The sequence below is a fragment of the Ostrinia nubilalis genome, chromosome Z (genome assembly GCF_963855985.1).
Source record: "Ostrinia nubilalis chromosome Z, ilOstNubi1.1, whole genome shotgun sequence".
In the NCBI taxonomy this organism is placed as follows: Eukaryota; Metazoa; Arthropoda; class Insecta; order Lepidoptera; family Crambidae; genus Ostrinia; species Ostrinia nubilalis.
The window spans coordinates 27,010,704-27,032,597 of NC_087119.1; the positions used below are offsets into that span (position 1 = coordinate 27,010,704).

At 38.9% G+C, this 21,894-nt stretch overlaps 1 protein-coding gene across 8 annotated transcripts in view; it reads right to left on the bottom strand.

Moving 5' to 3' along the window:
* LOC135086962 (protein NDRG3) overlaps window positions 1-18,312 on the bottom strand; it is a 182,108-nt gene extending 163,796 nt beyond the window's left edge. For 3 of the 8 annotated variants that reach the window (XM_063981808.1, XM_063981800.1, XM_063981805.1), the window contains exons 1-3: window positions 18,169-18,312; window positions 17,285-17,471; window positions 16,553-16,630 (exon numbers count right to left, since the gene is read on the bottom strand). In XM_063981808.1, the coding sequence (XP_063837878.1) occupies window positions 16,553-16,630; window positions 17,285-17,471; window positions 18,169-18,184 (281 nt within the window). In that variant the 5' untranslated portion in view covers window positions 18,185-18,312. The other 5 variants (XM_063981802.1, XM_063981801.1, XM_063981807.1 and 2 more) reach the window with 5 other exon arrangements.
* Window positions 18,313-21,894: the final 3,582 nt, after the last annotated feature.

Sequence of the window (21,894 nt, forward strand, 5' to 3'; positions counted from 1 at the left end):
CGGCAAGCCCCCGGAAGAACGCGAGCTCCGTCTCCTCCTTTCTCCTTTTGTATCGCGCTCTGCTCGCATGGAACTCCTCTCGTGCTATCTTCTCCGCCCTGCACCCTCCCTTCCTGAGCCTGTGCCACGCACGGCGTGAAGCGCCGTTTGCCTTCCTTAGATCGTCTAGTTCTGGCGTCCACCATTCATAACCCACGTCCCGGCTCTTCCTCTTTATACCGAGGGTTTGATGCGCAGCGCGAACAATCACATTAGTGAAACGCCTGCTAATAACCACGGACGCGAGCTCCCGCATACCCAGATATCCCATTTTCTCATGGATAACACTCTCGAAGCGGTCGCAATTGACACCCCGATCCCGAAATCTCGCGCTACGGTAAATCACTTAGGTGATGCGTCTGCTCGTTTGCATCCTGTCCCATAAAAAAATCCACTTCCCACCCCTGCCTGGAGCGAAAACTTGAATTACCTGACTCAAAAACCAAATACAAAGGTCCCAGTTTTCAGGCTTGAGGTCAGCATTTAATTAATATCGAACTTCATTAACTGATCGAACTGGGCCATTTGCAATAAAAACAATATTCCATTATTTATCTCAATCAAACGGACAGCGAACAGGTTAATTGACACCGCCAATCAGCGGTGGTCTATAAGTTGTGGTGCAGATAACCGCCTCCTCTTCATTCTATTGTTGGTTCAACAACGTTCTTGATGTTTAATTAAGGTATAACAAAGGTTAACTTCTGGGTATTCTTGATACTCTCCCAGCCGTAAAAATGAGAAAAACTGAGTAGGTAATTTTACTCTCAAAAACAAGTTTTGAAATGTCTTTATGTTCGACCACATGAACCACATCAAATGCAACCTAAATCAAAAACCGTGAAGTAATTCATTCTTTTCTAACAGCATGTCACAAACCACTGGACGGATCGGGCTGAAATTTGGCATGCAGTTAGATGTTATAACGTAGGCATCCACTAAGAAACGATTTTGCGAAACTCCACCCGCGGCCGCTAGTAAATATAATAAAAGTAATTACATTACAAATGAAAGTGTATAAAGCCGTAATAAGAAAAATCTTCACACAGATCAATTACGGGTCCCTTGTCCTGAGGGAACAAGAGACGTCAATCTGCGCCACTTGAGGGCTTCCGGCCGCGGCCGCGATCCGCGCCCGCGCAATTTCCGCTCGGACGCGCCAGACGCCGGACGCCGGACACCTTGTCTGGGCCTGACAATGTATACGCGGTCGCTTCGGGGTGTAGACTGAAGTTACTAATGTATAATTAAAGAGCTCTTGCTTGCAGACAATCTAGGCTACAATGTTTTACATGTTGAAAAATCTTCCGAATTAAATCAAATGTGTCAGCCAGTAAAAAAACTAATCATAAAATCTTATTGCAGAGTGATTGCAATTTAATCGCCTCGTTAGATTAAAGTATCAAAGTAACTTTTTTTTCTTTTTGGTAAAATCGTCTCAAATACATAATAAAACGTTTTTCGAACCCTTTTATTCGGACAACTTAAGGCTTGGTATTTCTGCTAAAGTAGGTATTTCGCGCTGTCAAAATCTGCGCGCGCAATACTTCGCCGAAGACAGCGCGCCAAAGAGCTCTCGCGGCTACACAGTATAGAAATACGCAGTTTAGAAATACGCAGTTGGTTAGGTTAGGTTGACTTCCTTCCGTTCAAGCGTCACACTCACAGAACTTTCTAATACAAATCATATCCAAGTGATACAAATTAATTTCAAAATTTTTGGGAATATATTTTAGAATCGAATAAATCTATACTTATAATAAATCTGTAGAGAGGTCAATTCTGTACATGAAATATATTTTCAAAATAACTATCAGGGGGTGATTAGTGATCGATACTGATGCCAAAAATGCAATCAGTAAAATTTTTGTCTGTCTGTCTGTCTGTCTGTCTGTCTGTATGTTCCTTATAGAAACAAAAACTACTCGACGGATTTTAACGAAACTTGGTACAATTATTTTTCATACTCCTGAGCAGGTTATAGGATACTTAGGAATTCCCACGGAAACAGGAATTAGCGGGAAAATCCTTTTGTATGAAAAATATAAACCGCTTAAGTTAGACGCTTGAAATTTGGCATGCAGGTACCTTAGTAAACTTAAAGCTTAGTTACAACAGGATATTGCAAAATTCCCAGGAGTTAGCGGGAAAAAAACATTTGTATGAAAAAACTAAACCGCTTAAGTTAGACGCTTGAAATTTGGCATGCAGGTACCTTTGTAAACTTAAAGCTTAGTTACAACAGGATATTGCAAAATTCTGACGGGAACGGGAGTTAGCGGGAAAAACAATTTGTATGAAAAAATCTAAACCGCGTAAGATAAATGAAGGGGGTAAAACGGGATCCACGCGTACGAAGTCGCGGGCGGCCGCTAGTATAGAATATAACTGCCAAAGTAAACACGGTTCAAAGAGGCGTGGCGTCACCACCTTCCGGAAGTTCCGCGCCGGCTAAAAGAATTTCAAGATTACGTCACCCGACCTATCGGTAGATCCTCGGGAGCTTGAGCGATTGGAAAAACATTTTATGATCAGTTACTCGTAGTAGCGATTATTTGGAGCTTGGATAATAAATTATAGTTGTTGCAATTCACAAAGCTTTGCATGTGGTTAATTACATTAATCAGTACACGTATCAATTTTGTTCAGTCTTATTGTTTATTAATAAATAAAAATATCATACTAAAATTGCATACATATTTGTTTGTATTGGTCTGGGTGTTTTCTTTCCATAATTTATGTATAACGTATGTACGGGGCTCTGTATCGAAAATCACTATGAGCAATAAGCATCACACACGGTTACCTGGAGTGCATTACCGCAGCAAAAAGCTTGCCATCTTAAATGAACGGTATAATAACGAGGTTTCGTCAGTACAGTTGCGAACAAAGGTGTTTGTGTAGTGTAGTTGAGTTGAGAGGTCAGATTATTGAAATAATAAAACGAACATTTTATTTTTTAAATACATTTTAAAAATAATTTACATTACAGATAACAATGAGAGGATGACATTGCAAGGTGGTGCCAGTCCAGTCTTAAATCAGTTGATATAAATGCTGCATCTGCCATGTTTTTGGCTAAAAGATTCTTCTATCTTGCAGTTTAGACTTTTATTACAGACCTCAGACAGTATTTTTGGAAAACTTTTACGCATGGTGGAGGAAGGGACGCTCTAGAGACTCAAGTCTAGAAGGAGTCACATGAACTCCAAGTTTTAAATCCGTTGACATCTGCTGCATCTGCCATCTTTTTGGCTAGAAGATTCTTCTATCTTGCAGCTTAGACCTTTAGCTACAGACCTTAGACAGTATTTTTGAAACATTCTTACGCATGGTGGAGGAAGGGACGCTCTAGAGACTCAAGTCTACAAGGAGTCACATGAACTCCAGTTTTAAATCCGTTGACATCTGCTGCATCTGCCATCTTTTTGGCTAGAAGATTCTTCTATCTTGCAGCTTAGACCTTTAGCTACAGACCTTAGACAGTATTTTTTATTATTTATTTGTGTCAGTGTGCTCTTCTAAATCAGCGGTTCCCGAATGGTGGTCCGCGGAACCCTGGGGTTCCGTGGAAAGGCCGCTAGGGTTCCGTAAAAAATATTATCCCACGTTTCGTGACCGACGTTGTTCGCTCGCACCGACTTGTTTACGCACAAGGGAGGGGCAGGGCGTGCGGGCGGAGTAGTACGGGGGTTCCGCTAGGAAAAGTATCAATTAGGGTTCCTTGGCAAAAAAAAATTCGGAAACCCACTAAAGAAACTAAAGAGTGTAAGACGATTGTATGTAGGTACTATTAAAATGTAATTTTAACTCATTGGTTTTGTCTCATATTTGAGGAATGTACTATGTATCATGAGTAGAGTCTTCGTTTAAAAGGATGCGAACGATTTAAATTTCAATAGGTAGACAAAATTGATAATTTTTAATTATCAAAAATTTAAGCTTTCTCCAGTAACACTGATATTATTATACTGTGACTCATCAAAGTCATCATTGTCAAAAATATTGACAAATCGCGAACTGTCACGGCCAAAAAACTGACACGCGTCCGTCCTCCGTAAGCGCCACCGCGCGACTGATTGAGATTGTCCAAGCCGTCATGGACGATTTTTTCCACATTTTTTAACATAGTAACTAAATAAGACGCAATATAAAAATTTCATCCGTTAAAAGCCCTCAAGTTATTTCTGAACTTTAGTTTAGTAAAAGATTTAGAATCTCAAATCGCTTATTTTAAAAATAAAACCATAAATAGAAAACGAATAGAGGTAACTTTGGGAATTTATTCTATCGAGTCAACTTCATCAAATCGTGTTTCCATCCGTTAATAGCCCTAGAAAATATCCTCAACTATGCCCAATAAAAATCTTAGCCTTTAATTTTACTGTTTAGTACCTCAAAAATGAAAAATGAAAACCTCATTTTCGCCATTTTCTCTGCTACCCGGCCTTAACTGTCTTCATACAGATCAGTTGCCACCCTCGTCCTCAGAGAACCATGCCCACTCGAGGGCTTCCGCGCGACGGTCGCCCGCGTCATTTCCGGACGGGCCCGGACGCGGCGGACGGCTTGCGAACAATGTGTGGCACATGAACGTTGTATGTACTGAAGTTATTAAAAGAGGTAAGTACGGCGGTTATTTGCAATTAACTGAAAGTTAAAAATCTCAGAATAGATCTCAGGGATGTCTCAGTTAAAAAACATACGATAGAAGATCTTGGAAGTGACAATATAAGAATACAATGAAATTCATTAGCTTAATTTAAATTAAAACATACGGAAATTGGGAAACTCCATATGGGCATTGTCCAGCAATTGACGGCATTACTGCCGCACAATTTATAAACGCAGTAAGTAACACGTGAACAGTTTCGAGAAAAACGCGATCAAAGTTGAAATTTTATTTTGGGGTGTCTACAATTAGTTACGCAAATATTTGTAAAAAAAAATATATGGGCTTATAGAGCTAAACTCAAAGTTTATTTTGATATGAGGTTTTTGTATTTTAATTAATATTTTGTATTTAAAATTATTAAAAAACTGTTTATGTCATGGATTAACTAAGATTTCGTTCGATACTTACTACCCATGAATGCAGTATGATTGTTCCTTACTGCGTTTATCAGTAGTTTTCGTTACTTACGGTACATGTGTTAAATGATTGATTTAAATTTTAGTTCTTACAACGTAATATATGCGCCGTATCTTTACAACTTACTGCATTTATGAGTGGGAGTGTGAATCAAAATAATTTATCAAAACTTTAAATGCGCAGTAATAATACAATTATACTGCGCTTATCATAAGCCAATAACGCTTTCATGTTGAACTTTCCCAAATGACCAAGGGGTAAATGAAACAAGTATTACAAAATAATTGCTGAGATCGCTTGTTATTCAATCAAAAATTAAGATATGGCACCCACTTTTAGATCTTAAATATACCAATCTAATAAAATAAAGACTCGGTCGTTCGTTTCAGCCGAAAGACGTCCACTGCTGGACAACGGCCTCCCCCAAGGATTTCCACAAAGACCGGTCCTGTGCCGCTCGCATACAGGCACCTGACGCGACCTGCACCAGATCATCGGTCCACCTAGTGTGAGGCTTGCCCAAGCTGCGTCTTCCAGCTCATGGTCGCCACTCAAGAACTTTCCTGCCCCAGCGGCCATCAGACAACTCATAGTGTCTCCAACCTTCAGAGGAGTGGGTACAGCACGGTATTTGACATGATTTTTGTCTTGTCCATTAAAGACCCATTTGTTGAGAGGCTCTATTGAGGCAATCGAGGATTGAGCTTAGATCCTCCACGTTCTCAGCCATGACTACGATATCGTCCGCGAATCAAAGATAGGTGATGTACTCGCTGATGATATTTATGCCCAATCCGCTCCAGTCCAGAAGCTTGAAAACATCTTCCAGAGTGGTAGTGAACAGTTTTAGAAATATCACATCTCCCTGTCTAACCCCTCGCTGCAACTGGAGTCCTGATCCCGGAGACGGACTGACATTGTGGCCTATTCGTACAAGCCATTCAACGATTATATCTATAGTAAATTTGGCACCGTTGGAGAGACTAGCTTGAAGAGAGAAGTCTTTCTCATAGACCACAAATGCCAGACAAAGTTGCTGATTATTCTCCTCAGTTTTCTGCCATAGATAAGTATGTGGTCTATCGTACTAAAGCCTTATCGGAAACCGATTTGTTCGGGAGGCTAGATGTCGCGTGAAACCATTCATGATGACTCTCAAAAACAGAATCAGAAGTGAGATGGGTATAAAATAAATTCTTCAACAAGGTTTTGTTGCCTTTTTTGAAGAAGAGTATCACCACACTTCTGTGCCATGCCGTAGGCGTTTTTCCCTCAAGGATGACGGAATCGAATAGCTTCTAAAGAGCCTTTAGTACCGGCGTTCCGCCTGATTTCAGAAGCTCAGCCGTGATTTCATCATCGCCCGGTGCCTTGTTGTTTTTCAGCTGTTTGAGAGCCATTCTAATCTCGTACAGACACGTCTGGGATATCTTCGGTATAGTGACGGGTCAATCTAGCTCTTGGGTCTTCGGATAGATTTGTCATTTGGACAGGTTTTCAACTTCTTCCAATAACGTAAGAGTCAGCCACTGCGTTCATAACATGTTAACACCTAGGCAGCACTCTGACAATCCTTAGTATGTACGCAGTATAATTGTAATTACTGCATTAATATTAAGTACAAGTCATCTGTTTTTCCTATGGAAACATAATATCAGTGTGTGTTTAAGTGGAATTACTGCACATATACTATGTGCAAGGTGAACTTAACAATTGTAGAAACATAATAAGTATGATGTAATTGGCACATACTGCACTATTACTGTGTAGCAAATTAAGTAAGCGCGAGTATTCACGTAATATTAAGTTATTATGTGCTCTTACTGCTAACATAGTATGTGAAGAAACCTACAATCTGCTCTTTACTGCGTTTATGATAATATGTATCTTCCGTTCTAAGATAGATAGAAAAAAACGGGTCTTTGATTCTTATAGATCGCGATGTCAGGATTCAGAATATTCAAAACAATCATAAATGCAGTAAGTGGTACTTACTGCGTTTATAAATTGTGCGGCAGATTAGGTTGAGACAAGAACGAAAATACATACATGAATACTCATATCTACATGAAACAAGTTGTCAAACCACGATAAGAACATCAATTTCAAGTCACTAAAAGTAAAATACTACACTTCTTCCTCAGAAAATGTTAGCATAAGTAAAATCAAGTTGCTACTCAGTAAATTGGGACGGGATTTCTCTAGCGAATGATATCTGACACTTGCGAATATTAAACTTGCCGGCAGAAGACGCCATGCTGGATTCGACTGATAAACGTAATCAGGTCTGATTCAACGCTTCGGTCCTGGCATTTAAAAATAATGATATGATAAGACGGTTAAAGAACACGAAAATTAATGCTTAAAATTCATTTTAATCAATAGCAACAAATTAAAGTCTGATCTTTAATTTTGACACGTCTAATGTAAAATTAAATAATCCTAATTGCAAATACAAAATGAATTTTCACTTTTGTTTTTGCATTTTTTTAATATCTTATCTGTGTTAAACTTATGAGCTGTATGTTTTTCAAATAGGAAAAAAAACATTGATACGTATAAGAGAGCTCAAGGGTTAAGCTACATAATATGGTCTTCCGGTCCAGTCTGAATCCTATAAAATCCATTCTTTTATGATGTTGATATTCTTATGGCGGATTTACACTGCGTGGAAATTAGCCGAGTCAAGTCAAAAAGACAGTAGGGTGGGGATGAAAAATGAATATATTCCGAGCAGTGTAAAAGATCGTTTAAGTCCGTTTGGAGCACCAAAGAGGCGTTCAAGAAACGGGAGAAGCAGCTGTGATTTTGTTTGCAGATAAGCAGGTCGTCGAAATATTGCCAAAATAAAATAAAAGGTTAATTCAGTAATTCGGGCATGATGGATCCGATGAAGTCAGCTCGTTATTAATGCAGCGTTTGTTTGCACGCAGCGGGATGGCGGCAGGAAACCGCTTGAGGTTTCCAGGGTAGGCGCTAACTTAATACGAAAAATATAATAATTTCGAGAATGCAGCTGAAATATTTATACAATCTATCATACTAAAACCTATACCAGATCGGATTAAATAATACCTTTTGAAAGACGAGCAAACGGAAGGTCGTGGCATTATCTACCTACTGAGATGCCACGACCACGACACAATGCTGAGTGGATAAGGTATTCAGTATCAAAGTGTATGGAAAATTTTGTACATAGTATAGATAAAAGGTATTCAGTATCAATGTGTATGTAAAGTTTTGTACATGTTATAATGTGTGGATAAATATTTTTTTATTTCATTCTTTCAAAAACTGTCTGTTATGAAAACAAAATTTCCCACATGCGGAAAGAGGCCAGAATTCTTGGCAAAATATGCTAAATCTTTTCGAAAAATACAACGGTGAAAGCTCACAAAGCGGCTGCAGTAACTGGCAGCTTTTCATAATAACAGTCGACGGAGACAGGTAAGCTGGACGCTTGAAAACTTTACACTCTTTTTCCAAACGAGAGAGAGGCACCCCTATTATAGTCCAGTCAATAACATGCTCCCGCATGTCTTGAATGATTGCTCAATGTTGATTTAGTCGATTTTCTCCAGATGGGAACATGTAAGACAAAAATAAAATTTCCAATATTACAGACCTTCTAGAGCAGATGCCACGAAAACTATACAAGATGTAGAAAAACTTGACTATCTCACCTGTAGCAAATTGAATAAGCTTTTTTTGGTTCATAGTAGCCATGTCACTAGGACGCATAGTTTCCGAGGATTAAGCGAAAAACCGAAAAGTGGTACCTTTAAGCACCCCTCTCCCCGCCGGCTCAAGGGCTAAGGGCGGGGACTTTTGCTATGTTCACCTCCTAACTAGTCTAAATAAAGTCCCGAAGTCAGAAATTGTGTTCCACGGATTTCCATCTATAATGCTTTATTGACTGGACTATTACTTAATATCCCGGAACGCGTCCCGCAAACTTCCATGCTATGCGGTAGATAAGAACGTTTCTGCAGCCCTATAATATGCTACTTACGTGGATAATAAACCTAATAGGAAAATTCACGGTCGCCTAACCTGGTGAAGGACAACAGTGCCAAAATGATTGCCGGTTCGAAACCCATCGGTGACGGATGTGATTAGCACGAGAATCAAGACATAGTAAGTATGAGTACCTACATCTTATGTATCTTATTTAGTTATAGCTTGATTTGAGGGTAGGTTTTGATGAATTAGATGAGAAAAAATTAATAAAGTTGTCCGATAACTCATTACCTAACCTACTTATTGTGATAAATCTCAGCTAGCTTAAGGTAAGGTAAACTTAATTAAAACATAATTTTGTTAGCAGTTCTGCTTAGCCCTCTGGCAGCTGCCTTTGGCATCCTATTTATAATGGACCTCCGCGTATTAATTGTGAGCAGAAACTTTCGGGTGTAATAACCTAAGTTTGAGCAAACAAAGTACGTAATAACGGTAAAACCTGGCAAATAGCTAAGGTACAAATAAACATTCTTTGTTGGCCAGAGTTGTGTACCGAACTGCCGGTGAAGTCCGAAACATACTATGCAAACTTCTACGACTTTCGTTGCTAAGCTTAATATTTCAACCAAAATTATCTAGTTTTAGCATACGGCTTTGCCCGAGAGGATATCGGTCTGTCACAGACTGATATTCTTTATCGCCCGTGCGTCTTCTATTTAAAAAGAGTTAAAATACAATATTATTTGAGCCTCAGGCAGGAATAATTTATAGTTTTCTACTGTTGAAAGAATTTTCTAAGTCGGTTCAACATTTTTGGTGCAAAGATAGCTCAGGTCAAATGTATCTTTGGCGACATCTAGCGACACGCCACTACAGTCATCAACCAACAGATGGCGCTGACACCTACCTTACTATGGACACGCCACCGCGCCTACAAACCTGCATCGCGGTATCGAAGTTTTCCGCCCTGTCTGAGAATATTTGGAAAACTGAGATGGTAATAACTGGACCTTGGTCCCCGAGCACAGCACCCGCTCGGAAAGAAGCAATTCCACCTTAGCTTCCTTATTGAGTTATCCTCAAATCCCACATAATTATCTATTATTAAATTAAACTGGTCATAAGGTTACCTACTTAAGTTTCTTGCAAAAAAACTAACGCCTGACTGTAAGGAATATTAAAATCAGTAAGTTAGTTAAAAACGAACAATTTCCAATGATCTAAATTTAAAAACATCCAACGCATGAACATTATTCTTGCCGTGGTTTGATATTGTTCAATGATACGACTTCCCGACCAAAGGCGCTAATGCTATTAGCCGTATTGACGCCACCCGCCCGACTTGGAGAGGACACCAGAACGGAGCCTCATTAACTGCTGGCGGTCCTCCTCAAACCGGCCGCATTGTGAAAAGTGCGAATTACATTCTTGTTGCAACTACTCATAGCAAAAGTAACTTTAACCCACGGCAATAAAGTTTACAGTGGAGTGGGGGGTAACTCGATATTAACTACAGCTGGTCTCCAACCAATCCTCTTACTTACGACGCGTTGTCGGAGTTACGATACTCTTTATTACACCGAGCCACTGCCGAGAAAATGCTAAGGGCCACTCGTATAGCGAATAACTGTTTACGAATTCATATAGGAAAGAAAAACGGGACCTTTGCTTTGTGGACATAGCCTGAAACAATACTGTAGGTAATTTATCCAAACGACTTCAACCATTTCAGACAAATAAATAGCTTTAATTTCATATTTATGAAGGAATAATGTAGGTAATAGAAAATATTTGTAGTTTGTTTGTCTTAGTTATTTTAAAGTTGATTCAACTTGTACGACGAAGAAACGCTGTCACGTTTCACGCGAGCGTGACTACCTCGTTGTGAAGTCAGTTTCAGATTCTGATCAAAGATCTAGAATTCTAGATGTTGGAAAAAATTGAATATACCTACCTATTTATGTTATTTAAGGAAAAATAGGGTAGGTGCATTTTTTATTAATGCAGATAATAAAGAATGTGCGTTCCGGGTAAACAGTAAGGGACTACACCTAATTCTAAAATTTTATTTATCATACCTGTCTCTAAAACAAATTCTGAAACCATTTTAAAAAATTACTACTAGTAAAGTACATTCCGCTCTAAATGACAAAGTAACCATGGCAATCGACCCAATGAGGGCTATCGTTTTAGCGCTCACCAGTTATCGCCACTGTAGAGTAAGGTCCTGTCACTTGCTAGTAGCGAAGACAGTGGCACCAACTGGTGAGCGTTAAAGTGGTAGGAGGCCTATCGCATTTGCACTCATCAAGATGGCGCCACTGTAGAGTAAGGTCCTGTCAATCGCCAGGGGTGCCAACTGTTAAGTATAAAAACGATAGCCCTCATTGGCACAGTCATTTCATGTTCACACAGTCATCAGTTTTAAATTTAAGTTTAAATGAACACCTAGGTCTTGCGTTATTATTTTAAGACCTAGGTACAATATTTTCTCCAAACAATTAACTTGATACGTTGTAACCGTAATGCGATACTAACATGGACAAGTTCTCACATACATCAGCGGTATTTATCGATTAAAGACTGACACAAGTCGCCTACTATATTACGAGTGGCAGTAAAGTAGGCACTATCAATTATTCTGTTCTTTAACTTCATGTCAACACGAGTGACGAATGTCAGAATAATAAATAACGTTATCGACCACGTTGTGTCATTCGGCAGTGAACACCTTCGGTTGTGTAGGCACATAAATAATACCTTGCGTAATTAACGCGCTATCATGTAATTAAGAAATGTTATTGTACATTACATTAGAAAGAAAGAAAGAAAGAAAGAAAATACATTTATTTGGCACACTAGAACAACAAATTACAGAATATTAATACGATAAAAAAAATTATTTTAAAAATTATGCCAAATAGGCTTCCACTCAGCATAATGCCGCAGTGCGTAGCACCACGACGCTGGTTTTCAGTGGTCGCCTGATTGTAGTGGTGGAGAGGCGCAGGTAAACATTAAAAAAACAATACGCAACTGAGCAACGGTGACACATACACATTTTGGCATAAGTTTAAGTAAGGCAGAAACAATAAACATGACAATGATAATAAGAATAACAAGGCACAAGATCAGATACCAACAGTAGATACGTGCAAACAGTCCTCAAAATTGTTACGTGCAGAACTACATCAGTTTTTGACGCTCAATAAGATAAGCCTTGAATCTGGTTTTAAAAGCATATCCTGTCAAAGAGTTCCGGATTGGTGGGGGTATATTGTTCCAACATTTTGTAGCCACGTAACGAAAACTGCCGCGGAATGCAGCCGTAGTGTGCCTTGGGTAGGTAAGCTTATAAGCCATACGCACCGGTCTACAAGAAAACGCCAGCTTGTCGGAGAGGTAAAACGGGTTTCTATTTTTAATTATCCCGAAAAGAAGCCCGGCAAGGTGGAGTCTGTAACGTGACTCCATATTCAGGAGTCCACCTTTATTAAGGAAAGGCGTAACATGAGCTCTGCGTGGGATGGAAAAGCAGAAGCGGGCGCAAGCGTTTTGCACACGTTGGATGATCCTTTTAGTGCGAGCCATAAGACAGCCTCCAATGACTGTGTCTGCATAGTTTAGTTTAGACAGTATCAATGACTCACAGAAGTATATGCGAAGCTCTACACTCAGGAACTGTCTTATCCTATAAAGAACCTTCAACCTATAGTAGCAGCTTCTTACGGTTTCTCGTATGTGATTTTCAAATTTCAGGCTCCCATCCATAAGTACGCCAAGGTTACGCGCCTCATCCACTCGTTCCACACACACACCCCCGATCCTCACCCCCGGGCCTTGGTTTTTTATATTGTGGATTTGACCCTTCGATCCCATAATGATGAATTTGGACTTTTTGGGGTTTATAACGAGGTTGTTTCGCTCTGACCAGTGAGCTACACGCTGCAAATCCTCATTAAGCATATCCACCGCTTTCGCTGTCTCTGCTGGGTTAAATGAGATGTAGACCTGGAGGTCATCTGCGTAGAGATGATATTTGCAATTGCGTATACTCTGAATAATATCGGAACTATACAAAATGAACAAAACTGGCCCCAATATTGACCCTTGTGGAATTCCTCTTCTAATGGGAGTGGCTAACGAGACATTTTTAGTGCCCTCATTGTCGCGGCATACTTCCACACGTTGGGTCCGTCCACTGAGATAGCTATTAAACCACCTTATCGATGCTCGATCAAACCCGTAGTAAGAGAGCTTGGAAATGAGAAGACTCGTATTTATGCTATCAAAGGCGCGAGAATAATCCAATAGCACCAGAATGGTTCCTTTTCCCACATCTTGTGCTCCCAAGACATCATCAATAACATCCAAAAGCAAGGTCGCCGTACTGTAACCAGCCCTGAACCCGGATTGCTTACAAGGCAGGATGTTATTATTTTCTAAAAAATCTACCATTTGTGAGCAAACAATTTTTTCTATGATCTTGGACATCAACGGTAAGATACTTATGGGTCGGAGGTCTCCCACAGAGGTAGGTTGGCTCACTTTAGGTATCGGCTTCACTATAGCCTCCTTCCAAATGTCCGGTACAACTCCCGTTTCAATAGATTTATTTATGATGGACGTGATTATAGACAAAGTTCGGGGCAAGGTAAGCAGCAACATATCCAGAGATATACCGTCAACTCCCTGTGCGTTGGTCGATATACGCTTAATAGTCCTCAACACTGTACTCTCATCCACTGTATGTAAATGGAAAACCGCATTGCCATGGCGATGGGACTGAAAATAATCATGTTCTGCTTGATCAACATTTTCGTTCCCTGGGATATCAAGGAAGTGTCTGTTTATGCAGTCTGCATCACCAATGCCCACAGGTAAATCAATGTTCTTCCCATCATTAAAATCTACATTTTTTCTAATATTCTTCCACAGTGCTTTCGGGTTCTTTGAATGTTTGTTGATGTGATGACGAAAGTAAGCAACCTTTTCACTATGCAATGCAGCATTCACCAATTTCTTCAACTCTTTATAGTAAGCCTTATCACACTCACACTCAGTCCGGCGGCTCCTAGCCAGTGCCCCGTCCCTCAACCTCATCATTTCCTTAATCGTATGTGTAATCCAGGGTGGGCTTTGCTCCTTAACAAAAGACTTTCTAATAGGTGCATGGCGATCAAACAAACGAATAAAGTGATCGTTAAATGCCGATATCGAGTCATTGACACTAATATCGTCCCCGACAAATTGTTCCCATGGCACAGCCTCAACATCTGAATCAAAATCCGCCAGTTTAATATCCTTAAGTGGTCTGTAGGTGATCCATCTAGGCGGTACTTTGGGTTTCCTTACAGGGACCTCACAAGTGACAAATGCGTGGGCACTGAGTTCAGGTATAAAGTCAACACAAACGTTAGACAGCCCTACAACGCTACTGCAAATCACGTCAAGCAACGTTACAAATTACAAACATTACAAACACTACCATCCATTGATAAAGAATAGTTCTACCTCTAATAAAAAGCGTACATAAATCTACTTAAAGTAAAAGTAGAAGATAAAGGTAAAATAATTATAATACGCAATAATTAATAATGTAAAAATATAAGACAAATTGGAAGTGGGGACAGTAGGGAAATGTTAACATACTCTTTATTATTTTTAGTGGGTAGGCAACTAACTTTTTTGATAGTTTTCATATTTTTTTAGCAGCCTTTTTTTTAATAAGTAATGACAATTTTCACTAATGAAAACGAATGACGGTATCAATAATGAATTCCTCATAGCAAATATAGAACACCTTGTACCATCCCTTACGGACATTTTCAACGAAGTTCTACACAGTGAGACTATACCCGAGCAATGGTCAACATCAACCATAACACTACTACACAAAAAAGGAGACAAAAACAACATAAACAACTACAGACCTATCAGTCTAATGTCGAATATCTACAAGGTATTCGCCAAGATACTTCTCAATAGAATAACCCGAACATTAGATGACAACCAACCGAGAGAGCAGGCCGGATTCAGGAGTGGATACTCGACACTGGACCACATCTATGTAGTAAAGCAATTATTTGAAAAGGGCAGAGAATTTAACTTAACATTCTACTGCTGCTTTGTAGATTACAGCAAAGCCTTTGATTCATTGGAACACGAAGCGATTTGGCAAGCACTTAAAAACCAAGGTGTAGAATGTAAATACATCAGAATTCTTAAACACATTGATGAAAACAGCAAAGCCAAAATCAAGCTAGAAAAGCAAGGTAAGGAAATAAGAATAGAAAGAGGTGTACGTCAGGGCGACCCAGTATCACCTAAACTGTTCACTGCTGTTCTGGAAGAGGTGTTCCAAAAATTAGATTGGGAGAAATGTGGACTGAATATCAATGGTGAATACCTGTCGCACTTGAGATTTGCAGATGATTTGATTATCATCTCGCAATCAGGGGCAGGGTTACAGACTATGCTAAATGATTTGGATACAGAGAGTCGTAAAGTTGGACTAATCATGAATACAGAAAAAACTAAGGCCATGACAAACGGGAACCAGGAACCTATCAACGTGAACAACAACATAATTGATTATGTAGACGAATACATCTATCTCGGTCAAACAATCTCGCCAATGGATCTTACATCTAAGGAAATCAACAGGCGAATAGGTAATGCATGGAAACAATACTGGAGTTTAAAAGAAGTGATGAAAAACCCTGTAATGAGCATGACTGTCAAACGAAAACTTTTCGATACTTGCGTACTGCCTGTCCTTACATATGGCTGCCAAACCTGGGCGCTGAATAAAACTCATATCCATAAACTTGAAACATGCCAAAACGCAATGGAACGAAGCATGATGGGGAAAAGACTTTCCGATAGAGTAAGAACCACCACCATAAAGAATTGTACAAGAACAAAAGATGTAACAGTAACTATCAGAAAGTTGAAATGGAGATGGACAGGACACACAATTAGAGGAAAAGAGAAATGGTCTAAATCTACAATGAACTGGTTCACAAGGCATTTTAAGCGAAAACGGGGAAGGCCACCAAGAAGATGGGTAGATGAAATAAAGGCCACAGCTGGAGGTGGATGGGCAACAGTTGCAGGAGATAGAGGAGAATGGAAACAGTTGGAGGAGGCCTTTGCCAAAAAAGGCACACAGACAAGTGTCAATTAGAATAATATTAAACTCGATCAATTTTAAACTCTGTATGTCTGAATAAAGGCTTATATTATTATTATTATTATTATTATTATTAATGACAATTTTACATTAGTATTGATTTTTTTTAAAATTATGTAAAATAAAAAATGGTCCAAAATGTAAATTAATGACTAGTTATTAGGTTACTATAACCAGACTAATGCCAAAATATTTTAATATCTGGTTTTTAATGAAAACAATACAATATTCCCATTTGTCCCCACTTATGAAGATGAGCCACTTACCCCAGCAGAGCGGTCTCCTCGGCATTCATGGATGGCATTTTCTCCGGATCCTTCTTTTCGTCCTCGTCAAAGTTATTCCTGAAATAGTGCAGTGTACATAGCTTACTCGATGTGGGCCAACGTGCCGTTATGGTCTACAGTCGAAAGATGGGGAACGATAATGACCCAAATGAGCGAACTGGGGACTAGAATGATTCAAATGATGAGAAACCAAAATAATTTTCATTCAAAAGTTACTTTTAAATAGTTCGCTTTGCGCACAACTTTTTTCAAAAGCAGATTTTCTTTCAAAAATGTTTATTACACTAGTTTTATCTAAAAATATGTATAACTTTTAAACTTACGTTTTCATTTTTAAAAATAAATGGTGTAAATAGGTAGAAAATTAAAATTTTCCTTTTTCCATTCTGAATTAAGCTGTGCAAATTATTTCTAGATTAATTAATCTTCGTAACCACCATCACAATGTTAAAATAATAGTAAAGATATTTCTAGGCAATATTAGGGTAAGTAACACGACTTGGGTTATGTTATGTAAGATGTCTTCATACCTGAACTTTACAAGTTCTTTAAAAATTACACAGAGATACTGACACACAGTAACATTTTAATAACAAAACATGCAAAGAAAAAGTAAAGCCAGACGTAACTGAAGAGTTATGTAAACGACAGACACCGGACAAATGGAAAAGTGCACACAGAAGCAGGTGAAAAGCTTGCGGGGCTACTCACTTGGTGAGGACCTCGGTCATGTCAGACCCGCTCTGGTCAACCAACGGCTTGAACTTCTTCTTGGCCACCGCTTTTAAACGCAGCATTTTCTTTGCGTCTGCCTTTTTTTTTGGCAACGTTGTACCTCTGTACACCTGATCCAGCGATGTGTACGACCCACCGCTCAGCAAGCCCCCAGGCATGCCAACTTAATATCAAAAAGAAAAAACAAAGCCTCAAATTAAAAGCAAAATAAAGATAACAACCAACAGATAACATGCACATTCATAGTTTGAAGAAAAGAAGGGAGAAAATACGAAAAGGGTTGGTTCGAAAAAGTTTTCGCACTTTGCAGTTTGAATAAAGTTAACTTTACTGCACAACTAGTTACGTGAGTTGCAAGTGCAGGCGATAGTTTGCACTAACATTTTAACAGTACTTTGGAGGTGTTTGATTAAGTTTTTGTCCTTACCTCGATTATAGGAAGTGTAGTTAGTTTTAAAGAGTCGGCGGACCGGCGTCTCTGGGTCGGATACACCAGGGAATGACACTTGACGGCACTGTGCGAGCACGGACCCCGAGCGACTGCGGGCTGGCCGAAACCGTGCTGTACAGAACTCAGCCACTTACGGTGCGGCTCACTTCGCGCGCTATTCCAGCGCATGCGTCTACAAATACGTCAATTAACCAATTTACTTCCCGGGAAGTTACAAAACGGGCTACAAACAGCAAAGTACGAAAAACTTGTGTGCGTTAACAACGATCTAGTAACTACCTTCAAATCACTTTTCTAAAGTAAATCAATTACTTATCATTCACTTCTAACAGTTTACGTGATGTAGGTACTCGTAGAACAAAATTTTAACTAAATTGCATGCAGATTTTAAGCTAATAAAACACCTTACATTCTTCGTAGTACATGAATTATTCGATATAATCTCACTGCACGGATTGAAAACTGTTGATTGACGATAAATATAAAACGTGATAAAAACAAAACAAACTTGCTGTAAGCAGCTGATAAAACTTATTATGTCAGACCTCGACGAAAATTGCCAACAATAAAAAAAGAAGAAGACTTATGTCAAATTACGTCACTCTGTTCGTTCGTTCAAGGCTGCGTTCACATTTTGATTATTTTAGTTGTAGTGATGTAACATAGTTAATTAATTTTACAGTGCTTTAAATATTGTTGAAATTATTTTTATTTTGTGATGACTTGTTTTTTAAATAAATATTCTATTCGATAATCAATATTTTACTTTAAGTTAACGAAAAGTTATGCCTAATTAATAAAGTAAAAATACGAACGGTTGTACCAAAAACTGAGCAACGGTCAGCGTCGGACTTTTCCTATGTATTACTTTTCTCTATGGTCGGACTGGCCATACAGTCGGGGTGGCATTTGCCAGCCGGGCCCCAGCCTGCGCGGGCCCCCCACGGACCTGGGTTGCGGGGCATGCGGCAACCGTAGCACAGGGGGCCCGCGCAGCGTGTCCCCTGTGCTACGGTTGCCCGCGTGCATGTCTCGGAAACTATGCGTCGTACAAAAAAATTGTACAGTCATAATTTGTAGAAAATTGCTTTGCCTACAAATATGTTAATATAACTTTTTGCCTTAAATTAAAGATTAAAGAAGTTATAAGCAAAAAAAAAATCCTTTTTGCTTATGTATAATTTCTCTAATTTAATTTAGGACAAAAAGTTATGTAAACACAGGGCCGTCTTTAACCTACTAGGGGCCCTGGGCACTTACGGATCAAGGGGGCCCTTGTCATCTAGAAAAAGGTATTTTGAGACGGACAGACGGGGGCCCCCTCCGTCGCGGGGCCCTGGGCACGTGCCTAAAGTGCCCAGTGGAAAGAGGGCTTTGACCATTTATGTTTCTTTCATGATGCCCTGGCCTTCATTGGTTGGATTTTTGGCAGTCAAGCAGTAGATACTCACATAGAATCCTGAACTATAGAACAAAGCTACAATACCGAACGGTGAAGATGTCAGACTGGCCGACTCGGGATCCAAGGAACACTGGTTTGAACCCCGCCACCGCTGGACTATTGTGGGGAAACCACTCGTCACACAAACATAATTTAGCTAAGCGCAACGCTCTCCACGGCATTGATGTTGAGATCTGGCCAACCTGATCTTCTGGCTGTTCCGCAACCACAATTACTTGGCCGACAAGCTGCACGAGCTCAACCCTTGCTGGGGCGACGACAAGCTTTACCAGGTCGCCAGGGACGTGAACATTGCTATGTAGGTACCAGCACATCGTGTATCACGAGCTGATGCCCGCTGTGATAGGTGAGTGGTTGTTGTTTATGGAATATGTTTCTTCCATCAGTAATAATCCCGTCCAGTAATAATAATTATGTTAATGACCTTGAAAGAGTAACTTACTATAGCCACTATAGGCCCTGGGCACTTAAGGATCAAGGGGGGTCTTATCATCTGGAAAAAGGTCTTTTGAGCAGACGGGGGCCCCTTCCGTCGTGGGGCCCTGGGCACGTGCCCAAAGTGCCCAGTGGGAAAGAGGGGCCTGTGTAAACATATTTGTAGGCTACTAAAAAAATACTAAGAAAATGCCAACAAATAATAAAAAAATGATACTTTTTGAATAAAATCTGCTTATAAATTCGTGTTTTTTTGGTTTTCTCCAAAAAATGCCCCTATAACAGGTGGTTTTTATTGTTTTGTATTATTCTCTATTGTATTACCTTTGTAAAACCAAAAATCGCATGTCTCTATCCCTATCACAACATTTTCTATGATAGTTTGAACAAAGGCCTACCACAACATTATTCTCCGCTACAGGTAGGGACAATTTTAATTTTAACTAAAATGCTTATTTTACTTCGAAATCTTTCGAAATCGCCCGGAGAGGCTTAGTTCAAACGATCATAGCAAATGTTGTGATAGGGATAGAGACATGCGATTTTTGGTTTTACAAAGGTAATGATAGAGAATAATACAAAGTAATAAAAACCACCTGTTATAGGGGCATTTTTTGGAGAAATTTATCAAATAACCAAAAAAAAAAACACGAATTTAAAAGCAGATTTTTTTCAAAAAGTATCATTTTTTATTATTTGTTGGCATTTTCTGAGTATTTTATGTATTTTTTTAGTATCGTCTGTTATTTAGCATTATTACTGTTTTTACAGGATATACCTCTTAGTTTAAAAGTTATTACGTTTTCTTTACAATAAGTAATTGGAAGAAAAAAAATCTATAACAAATTAAAAAAAAAATCTCAAAAAATTTTTGACCTGTTTTTTGTCGATAAAAATAGATCTAGTTTCACCTAATTTCATATGTGCACTTTATCGTAACTCACACTGTATTAAATTTATATAGAATCGGATCTAATCAAGGATTACGAAAACAGCAGCTTTTACGATCGAGTCATTAACTGCTTAGCTGAAAGTTCTCCTGTTTTAAAAAACATGTTGATTGGCTAGCTTTATATTATTATTTGTTATTAGTAAATACCTACTTATTATTTTACTTTATTTTAGTATTGTATTTAAATTTTTTACAGTTTGTTTATCTCAATTTGTGTATCTCAGTATTTTTCGATAGTATCCCGTCACCATGATCTAGTCTCGGGCCTCGGGATTGCGATCAGCCACCCGGGCCCTTCCGGCCCAGTCCGACCCTGGCAACGGTGACCAATGATCCAGTAAAGTAGAGGAGAGTTGGTAAAAGTGGATAATTTTATTTTTAATCGTACAATTTTTCAAAGTATACTTTAAGTTAATAATGACTATCTACAACCTAATTAATCCCTGAAACGAAATCGATTTTGTAAGAATGGATGGATAAATAAGTTTGTTACTCTTTATTTAACGCAGTTAACGCTGAAATAGGCTTAGTAAACCACTGAACTGCTGATTCAGACAAATAATTCTAGGCATATTTTTACAAACTCATTTTATAAAGGCTACCTGTGTTACAATATAATATGTATGCTTTCCTATTAAAATAAAAACGTTTGTGAGATAACTGGAGATCCAGAAAAAACAGAGTTGAGGATAGTTTTTTATTCTAGTTTTAGAAACAGGTTCTTGTCAGACTGACGATTCAAGCTTGTTTTTAAAATAAAAAGTTAAAATAATGGCGTTCATTACCATAACTAAATTATCTAGAAATAGAAAAATGATCCACTGTGTGTCCTAGAGAGAGATGAGGCGCTCTGGTCAGCAACAGTGGTTAAAGGCTCACGCACACAAGTGACTTTTGTCGCCGTGACTTTTATTTAGTGTTTCTCCAAACATACGAATATTACTACGTTGTCTCTCTTTTTCTCTTGTTAAAGGGGAATAGAGAAAGATTATATATTATAGAAAGTCTTATTCTATTCTATTCTTAAACTTACTTCTATTGTGTATTACCTGTTTTTTTTTACACCTTTTTATAGAGAAAAAGAAACGCCTTCAAACTATTCACTTCCGATTCGTACCAGAGGGGGGCACTGGTTTTTTTTTCTCAAAGTTCCCCATGCCATGCGCCATGCTGTAACCCAATCTCCCCTAACCAGCAGACACAGATTGATTGAGTAGGTACCTGCCACACACACACAGTTTTGTTTCGGGAATGAAAATGTTTTGTGATTATGAATTTAAGTAACA